Here is a 21,170-nt window from a genome sequence, read left to right on the forward strand (position 1 = left end):
AGCGGAATTTTAAAATCAACGAGTGGAAAGGAAAACACCGTTCTGCAATTGGCGAAAAGCCACTCTAATAAATCAAATAAAAATAATAACTCTGATCTGGGGCCCACAGAGCCATAGCGGTAAGCGCGCAGCCATTCAGCAAGACCAAGCTGAGGATCGTGGGTTCGAATCCCACCGGTCGACGATATTTGCGGGTTGGAAATTGTCTCGACTTCACAAGGCATCTCGTACCCGCCACACTATAGAGAAATGCAAAAACAGCTCAATCGGTAAATTGGTCAATCGGCAAAAAAAAACTGTTATGTGAAGTGCTTATAAGAACCTTAAGCTGAGAAGCAGATCCTGTCTCAGTTGTGACATAATGCTAGGAAGAAGAGCTAGGAAGTTCTCATAACAGTATGAACAATTTAGCATTTAATTATAAAAACAATGAACAGGTATGATTATCTGAATCATAAATCACAAAAATGCAGATTGATTCATATTGGATACAAGCTTTTTATCGACCCATCATATGTTATATGTAGACAATGTGCAAATAAGTGATAATTTTGATTTCCAATATTTTTTCCAAGTACTACAAAGCCCTATATGATATATAATAGTGGGGCCAGTGTACTTACATCCTGTATCTTTGAGCCGCTGGATTGTGCTAGATACGATCCGGACGCATCCCAGGAAGCCGGAACCCTGGCGCTTCTGCACCTTGCGCTGGTTCCAGATGGATATCGTAATGTTGTCGTTCTTGCCCAGGTACAGATCGTAATGGGTATTCCACTTGGGCTCCAGCGATGCTTTGCATATTTCCGTTTTGTACTCTTGTGCAGTGCCATCGACGCGAATTTTTGCGAAAGGGTCCGGTAATCCTGTTGAAAAAAAGAAACAAAAACCGTTAAGTATCTATCCACGAATAATGAGCAGCAACGCAATCATGCAGACCGAAAGAGGTCAAGTTCTATTAGAAGAATTATATGAGAAAAAATACTGTACAGAAGGAGCTCCCAGCCATGAGCTGCCGAAGTGTAAACGCAAACATAGTAATTATGGAGCAAAACAAAAGCCGAAATTGAGTGGTCTCAATGTTAGGCAAAATAGAAAACAACAAAATTCATCAATGACAGGAAGTGGAACCGTTTGAAATGCATATGTTTCAACCCTCGCGTTCTTCCTTGCCACGCCAGCCGATAGATGGGTGAGGTATGGTATTTTTAAACTGTAAGAGGAAAGAACAAACTGTAGGTAATGCATTCGTGTTGGTTGGGGCGACCCGTGAACAACCGCTTGCCAAATGTGGCAGTATAATAGCAACGGGTTGAGGCTATTGTACAAGTGCACACATTTTGTGGTTAACTAATTCCAACTGACCCTTTAGAAGCGCGTTCATATTTCTACCGTAATTATCAGTCATGCATATCCATCTTCCGTTAGAATGCTTTGAATTATATTGTTATTGTGGATGCTATTGAAATGTTATAAGACATTTTTTTTTTAATATAATGCATCACAGTTCTTATAAAACTTCCGAGATGAACCGGCCTATGGCCAAAAATCTCGTTAATAAAGGGAATAAAAAAAATCTTATAAAAATAAACAGTAAATGTTCACACAAGAATTTTGTTGAAAATAAGGGCAAAGTCAAATAGTGAATCTATCGATGTTGGTTTCTACACAAGCATCATACAATTTTCTAGTATAGAAGAAAAATAAAATTGACCTATCTGGGACCGGTTCCACGGAGGTGCGATATAGAACCGAAAAATTACCCAAGATCAAAGCTGGTCCCATTATATAATTCAGTTCTCACATGACACCCGTTCTGTAGTCGAAACTAACAAGTTGAATCAAATTCATACCGATAAGTTGGATAAAAGTTGACGAAAAGGGAATAGTGTTGTTATTTTTACTCGGTCCGACCCAGTGTCCCACCGAAATAACTCCGAACCGGTGAACATTTCCAAAAAAAAATTAATATATTTTTTTTTAAACTAGACATTCATACGATTCCATTCGAGCTAAAAAAAGGCAATCCATCAAGAATTTTGAACATTTATTCAATTTGCTGGGTTGAACTGCATGGAAAGGATAAGAATACAATACAGCAATACAAGGGCAAAATATCGATATTAGGATAATTTGCTAATTTTAAGAGGCGAACCAGCTGCGAAAGCTGAATACCGTAATCCGGGGTAACATTGATCAGCGGGGTAACATTGATCGGGATGACTCATCTTGTTAAACGTTCAAATAAAGATTTATTGATGAAACACTTTCGAACCATGAATGGTGCCTTTCTTTCGTATATTCATAAGCGAATGATAATTAAGGTTTTTGCCAAAATTGCGTTTAGTTCATGCGCAAATTTGTCAACTTTTTGAAACAATGATTTCTATCATTTTCACTGACACTACCGAAAATTCATGTCTCACATGAGTTCTGCAGACGATGTGATCAAGGAAAATGAGGGTGTTACTAAAAATGGCATCGCCGAAAACGATTCCGTTGTCAAATCTTTCATAAGTTTATTCAATTAGGCAACATCAACTAATTACTATTACGAATGTAGAATTTCCTGAGGAAATTGCCTACTTTTAGGCGTATTCCGCGGTTCAAGGTGTTTTTAATTTTGAAATAACTCAAAAAGTAAATGACTTGTAAGAGTTTGGTCTTCATATTCGGCTTCAGGGGCCCTGATTTTAGTAAGTAACGACATTTCCAATATTAGCGAACGTTGTTTACTTGGGTGATCAATGTTACCCCATATCAGCTGAATCAAAAAATCACTTAGAACATTTTTTTAAACATGTTTAAATCTTTCGAAAAACAAAATACAGTACATAGTTAGGAGCGGTGGGTGCCAGTACTTGTTTTAAAAATATGAAACTTGTAACATTTGTATTGTGAAATGAAAAATTTAAGAAAAACTAAAAAAAATGATCAATGTTACCCCGGATTACGGTACCTCTATAATAAAGATATAAAAATGCTAATAGTTGAAAGGTTCTCTCTAATTGTCGAACATGCCATAAGACATAAATGAACTGTTCCAACAAAAACAAAAAACGTGATTTTTAACCGATCAATAACACAGCAGATAACATTTTTGCGTATCTCATGGATAATCATGCGTCTCTAGTAAATTTGAGGTTGCTGAATCCGATGCCGCTCTCAGAAATGTTTCAGCATGTCACAATTTTCAACTAACCTTAAAAAATCACCTGGGACAGGTGAAAGAATTACTAGGTCAATTATGTAAACAATTTTAGGCAGAAAAAAAACAATAATGATGATAAATTTTCGAGTGTTTTGCGCCTGAACACTATGAATTTTTGAAACATTTGATTTTATCACAAGCATGAATTTCGCGAGAAATTTCATTGAAAATTATTATTATATAATTTCGCCTTATTTTTTTCCGAAAACTGCACCAGAAATAGCTTGGAATAGTTGACGGCTTCCTCAATAATATCTGGATTAGGGTGGTTCAAATTCAAAAATGTTTGTAAATCCAATCTCCCATTTTTTCCTTACCATCCTTACCATAAAAATAGTGTTCAGTGAAATTTTCAGTTTTCTCGGTAATGGTTTTAAGGTGGCCTCAACGCGTTAGTACTGGAATGTAAGTACACACTTATCGTCTCATAGTAAAAATTGCTCTTCAAACCATAATAAAGAAAGCTACTGAAGAGAGCAAATCAATCCGAACGATGGGAGAAGAGATATTCATAAATTTATTTGATATTATTTAACCTCATATGGAATTATAGCGCTGCCAACTTCTGCAAAAATTCCAAACAATATTAGCTCAAAAGGATTTATTTCTTCAGCAACATCCTTCATAAGGGTTTGCAAAATGAGTATTCACTTTGAGATGAAGTTTGTACTTTTTTATAATTCATTCTTTATTAGTTCATATTTTTGGATTAACATTAAAACTGTGCAAAATGAGACTTTAATGAACTGTTGTTCCTCGTTGTTACTTTCCTGTACTAACGTATTTGGAACATTTTTCAAAATTTCTCCATAGTAATTTCCATATAATCATACATTGTCTTTGGGCCACCTTTAAATAACGTAATAACAGAACAATATTTATATAATAAGAATGGTACGTGAGATATGGGAGATCGGATTTTTAAACATTTTTAAAATATGAATCGCTCTAATCTGGATTCTGAACTGTGCCAGGAAAACCCAATATAAGAAAATAATAGATTGCTAACCCAATTCAAACTGAACTTTGCTAACAATGGCAGTTTCCGCCACATATTTTAGTCATCTCAATATCTATAGTGCTTCTACGGCTACTCACTATAAATGACCATACCCAGCAACTGGCAGGCCCCATAGTACGGCTCCATTCAGTCAAGCAAACCAATCAGTGCCCCACAGAGACTCTTTCGCCTTCGGGGGGCTACCCGAACGACTGAAGCTAATTTTATGTAGGGGACAATGGAGCGAAATGTTACATTATTGGGTTAAGATTGTTCGACACTTACTTATTGGACATAGAAGCATAACAGCACAATTGATTCAAAGGTATTTTCCACTAAAAACAATTGTAGAACTAGAAGACTACGTATGACTACACAACAAGGATTTTCAAATGTATTTCAATGAAACAGAATAGGAGCTCATAACAACGGACCTGGTGTAATAGAACACACGCCTCTCACGCCGAAGACCTGGGATCGAATCCCATCCCCGAGATAGTCACTAAAAAATTCAGTGACGACTTCCTTCGGAAGGGAAGTAAAGCCGTTGGTCCCGAGATGAACTAGCCTAGGGCTAAAAATCTCGTTAATAAAGATAGAAAAAAAAAGAAAATCATAACAACTAGAGTTCTTAATTTCATCAGATTTACTAAATTTGTGTAAAAAAAATCTCAGAAAACTGAAAGCTCGGAAAAAGCATCGATGGTACATTTGTCGCCTTTCTTCCCTATGGCTATGGCAGATGCGTTGGGGTACAACATAAATAACATTTATTTCCTCCGTAGCTTATTAGTGTGACCGCGTTGTTGCCGCTACTGCGGTGATTTGATGTGGTGCGATGCAATTTTGGTTTTCAGGGTATCTTTCGGGCTCGTCCGTCGTATTGAAGTCGTATGGGAAAAGAGTCTCGAGGCAGAAGAGGTGGGTCTTACTCAGTGTCGAATCGTTCGGCCGGAATGATGAACAACAACAATGGCCATTATGATGAGCGCCATACAAACTCACGAGATCTGACCCAATCTATTTTTTGCACGCGAATGATTGTTTTGTGATGTGATTATCACGTCATAAGCGAAATTCTGCAAATAATAACTAGGATTTACAAGCTAGTACCTACTTCCCTCTTAATATCAGATCACTGCTGTTGCTGTGTAAGGGACGATTCAAATATGAAGTCCATCGTTTTTTGGGATTTCTAGACCCCCCTCCCCCTCTGTCACGCTTTTTCCAATACCTAATACACGTACTGTCACACTTTCGCAAACTCCCTCCCTCCCCCAAATGATGGACGTCATTTTCGAATGATCCCTAACTTGGCGATGCTTAGCGAAATTGTTCAAACATTGTTCAACTTCACTAATATGCAGCGTTTAATCCAACAAAGTTGTTGTGTTCAACAAGCATTAGTTCGACAATATGTAAGAAGCCATGGTTTATATCATTAAGATTATGTGGACCAGTGAATGAATTGTTAGTCGACACGACATTGTCCTCTCCTCTTGTCACAACAATCTTATTCCGTAACAACAGTTTATCACAAATTGAACAGAATATGACAATGATTGCTAACCGCATGCGTAGAGCATTTTCTAGGTTTTGCATTGCAATTTTCGAGAACTCTCTCCGTGCAGGAAAACATTTCTACAATATTAAATACAACCATAAAACAAATTTGTTTTTCTAACCTTAAGGTGACACGGGAGACCGTGTTATTTTCCTTATCTTTTGCTTAATCTAACAATTATCATTAAAACTTTGTAGAAGCAAATCTCGAGTTTTAGTACACCGATGAAGCTGAACATTTATTGGGTTGTGCACTACATATAAGGAATCATAGTGATGCATTTTTCTCATCGATATATGGAATGGTTCTTGGGATTAGCTTCTTCAAATGGATAGGATTATTATGATGACGTCCCGTGCGGCCTTAACATGATTTGGAAAGGTTAAGAAAATATTTTCAGAAACTGATTGAACTGGTCGTAGTAAATACTAAGACATTTAATTAAACATAATCGATCACTGCAAATACGCCCACATCGTACTAAAGGCGAGAGATATATCTCAAAAACTAGTACCGTGTGTAGGCGTGTGTGATTATTATTCTACGGTAGGTAGTCACACCATTGCCTTGGTTACACCGTCAACTACACTCAGCTAATCTGTTCATCCGTCCCTCGTAGTCTACGTACGACAAAACAAACTCAATGCTATTTAGTGGGTGACACTGCTGCCACAATTAGTTGATGTGCAACGCATTATAAACATTACGTGTCAATTTATGGGCAACAAGCGCACAATTCGACACGGTTTGCAATTTTTGCCATTTTACTTCTAGTTTACTGTCTGTGCCGTTCGTAGACAAGGTATCGACATGCCAGTGATATAAATGGTTCATTATTGTCGCCACAACATTGTATGTAACATTTAGTGCAGAGATTAATCATAATTACAACTGAAATAGTGGCCAAAAGAGCTTGCTTACCTAACTGTCCCAAAAATACCAAAGTAATATGTTTTGGCTTTCCACTTATTACAAATTGTTGTTACCACAATGTCTGTAAAACTCATTTTAGAACTAATTAGTCTCAACAACTTTAATAAACCTATGACAAAACTCTGTTAAACCCCAAAAGGCCCACACTACAATAGGTTGGTTAAGACTAAGTATTCCTTAGAACCGTTTCTAAACTTCTTATTTTTTCTAGCGTATAGATACATCTACTCTTGTAGAGTAAAACAAAGCTATTGTATAGTCCTGTTGAGCTCAACTAGCGGTATATAATCTCTTGCGACATCCTACAACACGAAATAAAATCAGTGTTTAGAGCTTATAATCAAACAAACATCGTCAATACATTGTTTATGAATCTTTTTTTTATAATATTTAAACCAATTTTTTATTTCCAGTTTATCTTAAAGTCATGAACCTGTAGATCGCCGTCAATAGTATATGTTGGGGAATTGTCCATTGCCGCTTTCGATATGATGGACTTGAGTACAGACCCCAACACGGAATTAGCCATTATTAGTAGCGCGATCAGCAAGAAGGATAGGGGTGAGGTGTTCCAAGGTTTCGATGGCTCCAATTAAACATTCACATAACACTCACGGATTACTAAGTCCAAACTACAATGATATTTATATATATTTACACTAGTGATTTAACTTAACAAAATGAACATTGAACACACCTGCAGGAATAAAATAGACCCCTTTGTGCGGTCCTTAGCCTCTTGCCCAGCAACTCCTATCCCTACCTCCTCGTGGTACTGGCCGGGGTACGAGTAACCTTGGGGAAGATCGGGTAACCAACCCCCGGTGGGAACTTTGGTCGTATGCTGACAGGGAAGGGGGGGTTTGCTTTTGCAAACCTGGAGCGTCTGTACTCCACGTTAGGAGCGGCTCACAACAGCGTCTGTTCCCCATGTCAGGGGCGGCTGATCATCGTCCGAGTGCCAGAGAAGGACTCTAAGCTAAACTGCGCACTATGGCCCTCCGAACATTTAGGGGGAATGGTCCTCCGGAAATCTAGGGGGTTGGTGTCAGGCCCTGCGAGCCAGCCGTAAAAACACATCAGCACAGGAACGCCAACGAGAGAATACGGACCGGAACAATCGGCAAAGACCACAGCGACGAAAATGGACTAGCGATTGGAAACTCGGTACGTGGAACTGCAAATCTCTCAACTTCATTGGAAGTACTCGCATACTCTCCGATGTACTGAAGACCCGCGGTTTCGACATCGTAGCGCTGCAGGAGGTGTGCTGGACAGGAGCATTGGTGCGAACGTTTAGAGGTAATCATACCATCTACCAGAGCTGCGGCAACACACGCGAGCTGGGAACAGCTTTTATAGTGATGGGTGACATGCAAAGGCGCGTGATCGGGTGGTGGCCGATCAATGAACGAATGTGCAAGTTAAGAATCAAAGGCCGATTCTTTAACTTCAGCATAATCAACGTGCATAGCCCACACTCCGGAAGCACTGATGATGACAAGGACGCATTTTACGCGCAGCTCGAACGCGAGTACGACCGCTGCCCAAGCCACGACGTCAAGATCATCATAGGAGATTTGAATGCTCAGGTTGGCCAGGAGGAGGAGTTCAGACCGACGATTGGAAAGTTCAGCGCCCACCGGCTGACGAACGAGAACGGCCTACGACTGATAGATTTTGCCGCCTCCAAGAACATGGCCATTCGTAGCACCTATTTCCAGCACAGCCTCCCGTATCGGTACACCTGGAGATCACCTCAGCAGACAGAATCGCAAATCGACCACGTTTTGATCGATGGACGGTACTTCTCCGACATAACCGACGTCAGAACCTATCGTGGCGCCAACATTGACTCCGACCACTACCTGGTGATGGTGAAACTGCGCCCAAAACTATCCGTCATCAACAATGTACGGTACCGACGCCCGCCCCGGTACAATCTCGAGCGGCTGAAACAACCGGATGTCGCCAATGCGTACGCGCAGCATCTTGAGGCAGCGTTGCCGGATGAGGGCGAGCTCGATAGGGCCCCTCTTGAGGACTGCTGGAGGACAGTCAAAGCAGCCATTAACGACGCTGCCGAAAGCGTTGTCGGATATGTGGAACGGAGCTCAAGAAACGATTGGTTCGACGAGGAGTGCCAAGAGGTTTTAGAGGAGAAGAATGCAGCGCGGGCTGCAATGCTGCAGCATGGTACGCGGCAAAACGTGGAACGATACAGACTGAAGCGGAAACAGCAAACCCGCCTATTCCGGGACAAAAAGCGCCGCCTGGAAGAGGTGGAATGCCAAGAGATGGAGTTGCTGTACCGTTCTCAAGAAACGCGGAAGTTCTATCAGAAGCTCAACACATCCCGCAAAGGCTTCGTGCCGCGAGCTGAGATGTGCCGGGATAAGGATGGGAGCATCTTGACGGACGGACGCGAGGTGATCGAAAGGTGGAAGCAGCACTACGATGAACACCTGAATGGCGCAGAGAACACAGGCACAGAAGGTCAGGACAGCGAAGGCGATGGCTACGTCAGCACAGCGGATAGCGGAAATCAACCAGCTCCCACGATGGGGGAAGTTAAGGATGCCATTCAACAGCTCAAGAACAACAAAGCCGCTGGCAAGGATGGTATCGGAGCCGAACTCATCAAGATGGGCCCGGACAGGTTGGCCGCTTGTCTGCATCGGCTGATAGTCAGAATCTGGGAAACGGAACAGCTACCGGAGGAGTGGAAGCAAGGCGTTATATGCCCTATCTACAAAAAGGGCGACAAACTGGAGTGTGAAAATTATCGTGCAATCACCATCCTAAACGCCGCCTATAAAGTGCTATCCCAGATTCTCTTCCGTCGTCTATCACCTATAGCAAACGAGTTCGTGGGAAGTTATCAAGCAGGTTTCATCGACGGCCGCTCGACAACGGACCAGATCTTTTCCGTGCGGCAAATCCTCCAGAAATGCCGTGAGTACCAGGTCCCTACGCACCATTTGTTCATCGATTTCAAGGCGGCATACGATAGTATCGACCGCATAGAGCTATGGAAAATCATGGACGAGAACAGCTTTCCCGGGAAGCTCACAAGATTGATCAGAGCAACGATGGACGGTGTGCAAAACTGCGTGAAGATCTCGGGCGAACACTCCAGTTCGTTCGAGTCTCGGCGGGGACTACGACAGGGCGATGGACTTTCGTGCCTGTTGTTCAATATTGCGCTTGAAGGTGTCATGCGGAGAGCCGGACTTAACAGTCGAGGCACGATTTTCACGAGATCCGGACAGTTTGTTTGCTTCGCGGACGACATGGATATTATTGGGAGAAAATTTGAAACGGTGGCAGATTTGTTCACCCGCCTGAAACGCGAAGCAACAAGAGTCGGGCTAATGGTGAATGCGTCGAAAACAAAGTACATGCTGGTTGGCGGAACTGAGCGCGACAGGACCCGCCTAGGAAGCAGTGTTACGATAGACGGGGATACCTTCGAGGTGGTGGACGAGTTCGTCTACCTCGGATCCTTGTTGACGGCTGACAACAATGTTAGTCGGGAAATACGAAGGCGCATCATCAGCGGAAGTCGTGCCTACTATGGGCTCCAGAAGAAACTGCGGTCAAGAAAGATTCACCCCCGCACCAAATGCACGATGTACAAAACGCTCATAAGACCGGTAGTCCTCTATGGGCATGAGGCGTGGACTATGCTCGAGGAGGACTTGCAAGCTCTTGGGGTTTTCGAACGCCGAGTGCTAAGGACGATCTTCGGCGGCGTGCAGGAGAACGGCGTGTGGCGGCGAAGGATGAACCACGAGCTCGCTCAACTCTACGGCGAACCCAGTATCGTGAAGGTAGCTAAAGCTGGAAGGATACGCTGGGCAGGGCATGTTGCAAGAATGCCGGACAACAACCCTGTAAAGATGGTGTTCGCCACGAATCCGGTCGGAACAAGAAGGCGTGGGGCGCAGCGAGCTAGGTGGATTGATCAGGTACACCAGGACCTGGAGAGCGTGGGTCACAGCCGAGGATGGAGAGAAGCGGCCATGAACCGAGGGAATTGGCGAAATATTGTTGGCGAGGCTTTATCAAGATAATTGATGTAAAGCCAAATAAGTAAGTAAGTAAGTACGGTAGGACGTTCTCTTTGCCTCGAAAACCTAACCGGGACTGAAAGAACTGCCTTTTAATAACATAGATCTACCTAAGAAAGAGATGTGCATGCTCACGTCTCAACCGATGGCTATTCGTTTCCGAAGAAAAGTTGTGTTAGGGTTACTATCCAACAGAATAGAATTTTAGATTAGTGTCATTGAGAATTAAAGGAGGAACTATCTATTGATTGACTAGCGCCCCTCGAGAAAAATGACTCCAAATAAAATGAAAATGATTTACAAATAAAATGTTACCGCTTTTTATAGTTCCCTGAACAGTATTTTTGATATCAGTGACTCTACTAACTGAATTTTACTGCTCTCAAGGAGAAGACGACTTGGAATTTCGGTTTTAAATAGAAATTTCCTAATTATGAAATCACGACTGCAATTTTTGCCGCATGGTTTGGAGAATCCGCTATTTTCACGACAGAATTTTATCCACTCGCGATTTTTGCGCTTGGTTGGTCCGCTACAAATCCTCGAAATCCGCGAGAACCGCAAAATTCGTTCCTGTTTGAAAAGCCCTGGATTTTATATCTAGTAATATTTATACTGAATGTTTTATTTAAGTGACCTCCTAAAGCCCGAGGTTGGTCGGTTGTACAGATGTAGAAATTGGTAAGAGATAGAAGTGCCAGAAAATTGAACTCTTTTTTCATGAATTTCATCTGTTCGTTGTCTCACTAGAACGAGAAGTTCACACGTAATAATCAGATAGTTATACGAAAAGGATATATACCATTTCTTTTGTCTTGTTCTGTGTTCTGATTAGCTCATAATTTTGCACCGATTTTTTCTATATGATTATGTTTATGGACATAATGATATTGGTAATCACAAGCAGACTGCATTCCAATAATATGTATCAGACAATTGAGCTTTAAAAAGACTTCAATGTGACTTAGTGCAGTCTTAAGAGTTTCATCATTGTCTATGAAAGTCAAGTATGATGAGGTTTTGAGTATAGTAGACACTACACAACTCCCTTAAAACAAAATTTATTATCGACAAGCTTGGCCAGTAAATGAGTTATAATAGAAACACTTAAAGGTATTTACAAAGCATTTTACAATGGTTTTTATTGAAACGAGCGTTTCATTCTATTCAATGCTTTCACCTCTAATAAAACATCAATAACATCTAAGATAGGCATTTAAATTGTTCCTTGGGTACCCATCAAGTGACTAAGATCTTGAAAAATAGAAACTTCAAAGATCTCCTGGAAAAAATACCAAACAGGGATGGTACACAAATTATGTCACACTAAATCTCGACTTTTTTGACCCCCCCCCCCTTTGTCTCGTTTTTTGTATGAGTCCTTCGAAAATTTTGTAAGGCATGTTACACTTGGCTTGACCGCCCCACCCCCCTTGGAGCGTGACGTAATTTGTGCATGACCCCACAGATACAGAACACGACCAGACATCTTTCAAAACTTATTTAGAGATTCCGTATGTGCTTTACGCCATATATTGTTCAGTGCATTTTTCATTATTTTCTCCAGAACTTTAAACTGAATGTGATACAGCTGTAATTTTCCTTTTAGGTATTATTTCGAAGATTTTTTTCAAGAGTCGATCCTGAGATTTTTCATGGAATTCTTCCAAGATTTTTATTCCGGATACCTTCAAGAATTCATTCAGATTTTTTTTTTTCCAAACATTCCAATTATTTTAAAGATTCCTCCTGAAACTGTTCAAAATAGTCATTAGATATTCCGAAATTCATCATAGGGATAGGATTTCGTTCTAGTATAATATCTAGTACCTAGTAGTAACGCTATGGCCTAGTAGTATCTCTATAGATATCTGCATTAGTTATTACGAAGATTTCCTAGAATTACGTTTAGAATTTTCACCAATGGTGGTCAATCGATTCAGGCAGGATATCTTAAACCCATTTGGGGAATCAAATTTTCCTTCCAAATCCTAAAAAAAAGGATACTGTCGTGTTTTGTCAGAAACCTTCAACGTTCATCAACTAGAAACATCTCAAACATCTAAAAGAGAAGAGACATGTTTTTTTACCAAGTATGACTAATCTTAACTTCAAGGTCGTCTTGAATGCTCTCCTCAAGTGAATATAATAAATCATTTGCAGAGATCAAAATTAAAATGAATGTTACTCTTGGATTTATACCTTGTACCATAACACGCATAGAAGGAATATAAGGTTTTTTATAAACTTTGAAGCATTTTTAATTTTTTTAAATGGTTTATCTCAAAATTTAGAAATGTCTGGGTCTTATTTACAGTGTGATAGTGTACATTTTTAATTTTTCTACAATCATCATATCAGAGAAGAAGAGCTTGGTGGCATGGAAATAATTTCAAGCCTGTTTTTTCGTTAGTTACACGGAAAATAGAATATGTTCCAGAATAAAATAAAAGCCCCGCAAAAATTTAAATTGTTAAAAATTGATCACCTGAAGAAGCTTTAAGGAACAATTTAAAAGGAACAAGAACAAAATTAGAAAAAGCCAAAAAGCAAAAATTAATAAATTTGTGAATAAAAATATAGCATTGCCGGGGACGGACCTGGTGTAGTGGTTAGAACACACGCCTCTCACGCCGAGGACCTGGGATCCAATCCCATCCCCGAGATAGTCACTAAAAATTTCAGTGACGACTTCCTTCGGAAGGGAAGTAAAGCCGTTGGTCCCGAGATGAACTAGCCCAGGGCTAAAAATCTCGTAAATAAAGACAGAAAAAAATATAGCATTGCCTAAAACGTGTTTAGATCGATTTAAAACAACGAAAAATGATATTTAGATCGAAAGCAAAAAATTGGGTATAACAAATGTTATTTGAAAGGTAAAAGTTATGTTTTATGTCCAAGTGGCATGGGACCATTTCCTGAAGCCTGGTGGTAATTTCAAATTTTCATTTACCACTGTCTTGAATTCTGAAACAAAAAAAAAGTAATAGTACACATCTACCGTGCAAAAATAGACTCGCAATTGTTTGATTTAGAAAAAAAAATCAAGTCAACATACATGAATTAGTCCAAGTTTTTGACATTCGCGATATATTGGCGGTCATTAAAAGTTAATCTATTGCTTAGCGCCATATGATATACTACCGGTGCTATCTCTTTCCCGCACAAAGCCGACCCATATGAGTGCACATCATCGCATGCTACAGTCTTCGGAAGAGATTTTCCTTCCTTCGGTCAACCTCCTCCTCCACTGTTTTCGATCCGGCGCTTACTTGAAAGTCTTGGCTCGAAAATACCGCCACCGCATTCACTGTCAGACAGCGGTAGCGGCGTCGGTTTGCGAAGAATTTGCCTTTACTGCTTGTTGTTTATAATAGGATTTTGGCAACCGAGAAAATACTCTGGCACGTTTGCAAATGCCAACAAACGGGCAGGAAAAAAACACCGTGAGAAATTTCAGCTACCAATATTGGTTTCGGAAAAATTAGCGCAGATTTGTACCGTATTTTTTGGTGATTTTGATTAGTTGTTTTCCCTTCTGTTTGCTATAATGTTATCAATACCAAAAAGCTGAATGCTGGAAAACAAGAACGTCGTTGAACCTTTTTTTTTTAACTCAAACTATATTTTAGTAATAAAAAACGTCAACGCGATGTTCGTTTGTTTTGACAACAACTCTAAAAACTAAATTTGGGCTTTTTGAACGAAAATATGTTTTATAAAAATTCTTCACAATTCAAAACTAATGGATATAAGGAATAATTATAATCCAAGAATACTGCGTAAACACCCAAAGGAAGGCATAGGATTTTTCAAATACCTAGACAGAATTTTAATAATTTCATCGAACACAAAAACAATGGAATAAAGAATCAGTTTCAGAGAGCAGCAGCAAATATGATTTGTAGTAAGCATTCTCACAATCTTTCAATCACTAAAAACTTTTTAAACACAATTCGACAATAGTTAAGATGAACACCGTTCGCACCAGATCGTTATTTGTTTGTAAGAAATTAAATCGCGTTACATGGTGATCAAATTCACCATACTGATCAATTTTACCTGAATTTACGGTACTTTTTCCTCTACTGTCCTAGTGTGAACACCCAGAATAATCCAATGGTGGGGTTCAGTGATGGTTAAGTCACAAATCACGTAGCTTACAACAGACCGTCCGTTTAGCGCCACCATAAGAACTGTATCGGAAAGTAATTAGCAACATTTTCAACTGTCCCAGAAAAGTTGGGACGATCTGACTACAGTCGACTTTCCTTGAGTCGATATTGAAGGGACAATCGTACTATGAGTCGATGTCAAGTAATGGAACATCGACTCATGAACTTATTTTTATGATTCTAAATGTTCGTTCTAATATATCGTCTAAAAATGATTCAAAAATCACGCTTTATGCAAATTGGGCAAATTTTAATATAATGTTGAAACACCAAACGTTTTAAGAGACTTATTGACATATTTTGAACTATATAAGATATTGAAGCTTTACCAGAAATTTTGGTACAAAAATATACATTAAGCTTTGAGAATAGGCATCTTGAATGTTGCTAATTTATTTTTGATACAGTCCTTCCATAGGAACATCTCATGACTGCACACACAGGTTCAACCGAGGAAATGCTTCAACTTGACCGGATCGAGTGCTGCTGTTGCCAGCTGTTTGTTGTAAGGCGATCTCGGTAGCAACCTAGCGCTATCCTATCGATCAGCCAGCGATTGAGTAATCGCTCATGGAAAGTGGAGAAATATTTTGGCAACGAAGAAACGTTCGCGCCATGCGCGCCATTATTACGAGATTCTGATCGATGATTGATGAGTGTTGTTTGATCTGCTGAAATTGAACCATTGAAAGGGGAGAGGTACCACCCGAGATCAAGTGGCATGTGGCCTTGAGGGGGGAATTTATCTACGGTTGTTGAGGAATTTATGCTTATTCTCTGATGAGTTTCTGGTGATCGAGTTTCAATCAGATCAGTGCCATGGAAATTCCGCACGTTGTTGGAATGAAATTGGCAACATCAGTCGAAATGGCAACAATCAAATGAAAAAGCTCGGAGCCAAAAGTAGGGTTCTCAAGAGCATGATAAAATTTGACGAGAACCCTGAATGAGCACTTAAAATTGAAACAATTCTTGGCCACCTGTTTGAAGGGAAGCGTTGTGATCCTTGAAGATTCAAGTTATCTGTAGAAACAAACTCTAGAATAACCTTTATTGTAAAGGACACAAAAATACTACCCGTTACAACCATATATCTATCTACCTATATTTTAGTGATTAAATGATCTTTTTTGCTATTGTATTAAGAACCTACATTAACCTAGTTGGTGAATCTACACAGTTGTTTGGCGGCATCCACAAATTACGTAACGCTCGAAGGGGGGGGGGGAGGGGGTAGGCTCGAGCGTTACAACTCATACAAAATTTTGAAAAATTCCATACAAAAAGCGTTACGGAGGGGGGAGGGGGTCGAAAATTTCCAATTTTAGCGTTACGTAATAAATGAATGCCGCCTTTTAAATTTCCAAAAATAGAAGACGTAATCTCTGAAGGAAATCTTTGGAGAAATTCCCTGGCAAATTTTCAGAGCAAGCTCTGTAAAAATTACTTCCCGGAGTAATATTCTGTAGACATACATTTAATCGTCTTTTACGAATTCACTAGAGGAGTTTCGGAACTAAAAATTGTAGGAAGAATGTTAAGCGTAATTTCTGGAGGGATTCCTAGTGGAGCCTCTTACAATATTCCTGGATTTCTATGTAGGAAGCAATACGAATATATGCTGAAGTCTTCTTTACCAGAATCGGTAGAAAAATCCTGCAGAATCTTTGAAGAAGACTCGTTAGAATCTAGCTAGAGCCTCTAGGACAGACCTGCCCAACCTTTTTGGCTCTTTTTCGACATAAATGGTTGGTGCGTTCGCAATAATAGACCGATATGAACAAAATTAGCGTCAAATGAAAGCTTGGTAGTATATTTGTCTAATCAATGCTGCAAATTTAAAATTTATATCAACATATTTGCTTCCAATGCAATTAAGTCCATAAAATGATTCGGCCCGCGGGCCGTACTGATTTTTACCAATGTTTGCAACGCTAGCGAAGAGTTTGATACAAATTTTAAATTTGCAGCATGGATGAAACAGATATACTACAAAGCTTTCATTTGAGACTAATTTTGTTCATATTAGTTTATTCTTGTGAACGCACCAACCACTTATGTCGAAAAAGAGCCAAAAAGGTTGGGCAGGCCTGCTCTAGGACATACAACAGTATATGGATGGAATGTATGGAATAAAAAGGCCTTCCATAGTGGTCACACTTATTTTCAAAAGGAATATGTTCAGGAATCTACCTTAAAAATACTACATTACAAAGGATTGCCAAGGAGTTTTGAGGAGTTGGTTTGAGAATTTATTTTATAAAATCGATACAAAAGAATGCAGAAATGCACTTTCCCGAGACTCTCGAAATGTTTTGATGAAATTCTTCGTAGTATAACAATATTTTTGAGGATATTTTACGAAGTGAAGTTTTTGGGGAATCGCTAAGGGCATTTATCGAGACATTCGTGGGTATCTTCACGGTGATTTTGAAAGAATATTTGACGAAATTTTAAAGATTCTTGAATTCTTAACTGAATTGCGGAAAAAGTTTTGGATGGAATTCTTGCCAGAGTCGATATTGATTATTTTTTTTAATGCGAGAAGGGCATTGAACGAATTTCTGCTAAAATACTTTATTTATAAAATTTAAAAAAGTATTTCCGAACAAACTATTCATGTAAATCTTGAATTTCAGAAAAAAAATCAATGGTCTCTGGTGGAGTTATTTGTTTGGTAGTGTTTGATTGAAAACTGTTTCTAACACTTTTTTCCTAACTACAAGTAAAATAACATATTCTTCTAGAAAACTAAAAAAATGTCGTATCTTCAGAAGAACTATAAAAATTAAAATTTTCACTATCGCTTTTAGGGTTAACGAAAGGGTAACACCTTTAGCCATATATGTATCGAGTTACATTTTACAAATATTCCCCCTTCTTTTAACTCTGGATGCCTAAACCATTCAGCATATGTACTCTAATATCCACTTGAATCGTGTCCAGCTGGTGTAGACAATGCATTCACCAAAGGTGGAGTCGCGATTCCATTCCAGGGCACAAGCATGTTAACGGCATGGTTTACCGACACGCATTTTACTATGTGCATTCTGTTTATTTGTGTATTCGTTCAGACAGTCAGCCGGCACTCATTGAGACGATCAGCAATTGCATTAGTTAGCTAGCTGATGATGGTACAATATGGAAAGTGTATGGGTAGCTAACGCCGGGCACCACTACTGTCTGTCTGTGTAGGCGAAGCGCACCGCACCGGAAGTTCAACGAAGCGTAGCGCAAAAAATAGAGGCGAAACTAACCAACTGCTGTGCTGGATAAATGGCACAAAAGATAAGCAAAAGTGAAGAATTAAAACATCGAATACTCAGTCACAAAAATCTTAATTGTTGTAGGCAGTCATGTTTCCCTTCACCACACATTGCGAAACAGAAAATCATTCGGTTGTACTTTATGTGAGCTTCGGATCGGGCCAATTATTATTACACAACCTACGGATGTAGGCAGTGGTAAATGTATTCTTTTCTACGTAACTTTGAGGCTTAATTAATTTTATAAGTAGTGGTCTATAATGAATGAGACATCATCCAACTAAATTATTAATGGAATCCAAATGATTGACCCTTACACAATTCCGTGTGGAACATTGTAATAACGGAAAATATAGGTAAGCAACACTTCTAGACTAACATATGAGAATGGCGGAACAACCTTTTCAAAGGCTGATTTTGAAGAAGTGAAAAATGACAAATGGAAAACCGAACAAAAATACTGCCAAAGGTTGTAGCTGTCGTCCAATTAGCTTGCTTTCCTCTATCAGCAAATGTTTAGAAAAAAGTTATATTGGACAGTGTTTGGCATGATGTTCTGATCGTAAAATTAGAGGAGAATCCAATCGACCTCTCAGTGATGGGCAAGAGAAAGGTTCCAAAAGTTGTTCCACCCTTTTCAAATGGTTATCTTGACTCAATCTCTACTAATCTTATATCGATTCATTTGAATTACGGTGTATTGCCTGCCAATAGTTTTTAACCATGTTTCTCATTCTGAACTATTGGGTTGATCTAAAATTTGTGCGTGAATTATAGAACATACAGTGTAATAGTAAACCAACACACGCCGGAATATGATGTCAATGCACATTATGTCGAGTTGAGAATTGACACTGAAGCACACACAACAGTGTGTGATGGTGGCGCCAATCGTCATCAAAACGAAATTTCGAACAAGTGGTGCGCCCCTGTCACCGACTCATCGACCGTGACGGTACGGTACGCCGAAATCAATCATCAAATTGCTCCACAAGTCGGGAAATAGAAACAACGTAGGCCACTAATAGCGACAAGTCCGCAGCATCCAATCTGTAACAGAAAATCGGCCTTCCTTGACCGCAAAGAAGCGATTTTTTTATAAGGTGATAATTATTCCAAGATTAATGAGATGCGGAACCAACAGCGTGTGGCTTGTTTTTCTGCGACGAAACATATTACCCACATTTCTTCGAGCGGCGTAAATTATGGCGATAGGCATAGTCAAATTGGAAGCTTGGAATGTTATGTGCAGGGATGAATGAATAAACAATTAATCTTTTCTTAATAAAACGCTACTATGGCTGCAATAGGCCACTTGGTTGGTGTGAAATTTGTCAACATATTTCAAATTGATCTGAAATCTAGATCAAGTCCTGAATTTGCTATCATGGGAGTGGGCCATTTCACATAAAGACGTTTTGCATAAGGACATTTTGCATACGGACCTGCAATGCTACCTGTTCTTGTATGAAACTGATTTATGCGAAATGGGTCATCCCTTTAATCTACCCTTAGGGCTGCATATTTTTCTCTTGAATGCACTAAACAGCAAAATGAACAGTGCTGTTCATGATATTTCACAATTAAATATTCTGACAGTCTAAGCTTGTTTTTCTTCTTTAAAAATCCTGCAACGATTTAATTGATCTTGACCGGCAATAGTCAGTTGTGTAGCTAACTGGTAACGCTTAAGGGCTTTGGATCTGGAGATCTGGAGAGCGTGGGCCAAAATCGAAGTTTGAGGGCCATGGACCGAGTTTTGGCTTCAATTATTACAGAGCAGACTGGGACTGGCACTAGACCTTTTTGGAATATCAGAAATTTGGTAAACAAAAACACCCTGAAGTTGATTCTAGCGTCGAGCCACAAAACTTGCTAAACACATGGTGTCCGTTCAAAATCATTTTTCCAATTCTCGGATGCCTAAAAAGTAAAAAAAAAAACGGTTGACAAAATTACCCCACGACATGATATTTTCGTTTTTTTATGCAAAATGCTCAAATATTGAGGATTTGCACAAAATTATTTATGATTGATTTTATTAAATTTATAAAATACTGTGTTGAAATATCAAAACGAACGTTTACTTCCTAGAATTAATTGGAGGTTCACAGAGAGTTGGAATTATATGATAAAATGTTTGCTCTATGTTTCTCGACCACATTTCCACAAAAGGGCAAAGTTCCGTAGCAAACCAAATCTTTCCTAAGAAAGCCTTCGGAATTATACGTTAGACATGACCCATGGCTGGTTCCTGGAGAAATTCTTGATAAGATAAAACTCTTGTTGGATTCAAGTAGGGATATTTTTAACTGAAACGATATCTTGCCAAACACATTTTATTGTTCTCTTATGAAACTGGCTAATTTTTTTGACATAAATTAAAGAAATAATCAATTTATTTATCAAAAATCTTGTCATGAATTCATTAATAATCTAACAATAAATTTGCTAGGAATGATGAAAAAATCTCAACTTTTTCAAGAACTAGTCAAACTAGTAATCCAGACAAACCACAAACAAGAAAGTTTAATTCGTAACTAATAAATATGAAGGAATTTCCCATGAAATTCACCTTATATTTGTTTGGAATTTTACTTGGCATTTTGCAAAGATCTTTTCTAGAATCCATTGAAAACCTCTTTTCTAGAATGCCCTGAAAACCTTATAATTACAAATCTACTACAGTAGTTTCTCGATTTTATCACTGTTCATTTTAATATCGCTGCATTATGACACTCTCGATTTTAGCACGTTTTCTGTTCGATTTGATCACGCTATAATAATTGTATGAAGTTCAAATATTTTACATTAAAAATAATACTAAACATTCAACATACATCTCTCTGACTCATTTCTAACGTGATTTTCATTTCATTCGTTTTATTTTTGTAACATAAAACTCAAATTTTGTTGAATATTTTATAGCAGAAAAATACATTTTCATT

At 39.1% G+C, this 21,170-nt stretch overlaps 1 protein-coding gene across 1 annotated transcript in view; it reads right to left on the bottom strand.

Moving 5' to 3' along the window:
- Nucleotides 1-21,170, bottom strand: part of LOC5573069 (E3 ubiquitin-protein ligase SMURF2) — an 82,723-nt gene that overhangs the window by 22,463 nt on the left and 39,090 nt on the right. Inside the window, exon 4 of the mRNA XM_021853314.1 lies at nucleotides 624-866. Within this exon, the coding sequence (XP_021709006.1) occupies nucleotides 624-866 (243 nt within the window). The remainder of the gene's footprint in view (nucleotides 1-623; nucleotides 867-21,170) is intronic.

Source organism: Aedes aegypti, chromosome 3 (genome assembly GCF_002204515.2).
Source record: "Aedes aegypti strain LVP_AGWG chromosome 3, AaegL5.0 Primary Assembly, whole genome shotgun sequence".
Lineage (NCBI taxonomy): Eukaryota > Metazoa > Arthropoda > Insecta > Diptera > Culicidae > Aedes > Aedes aegypti.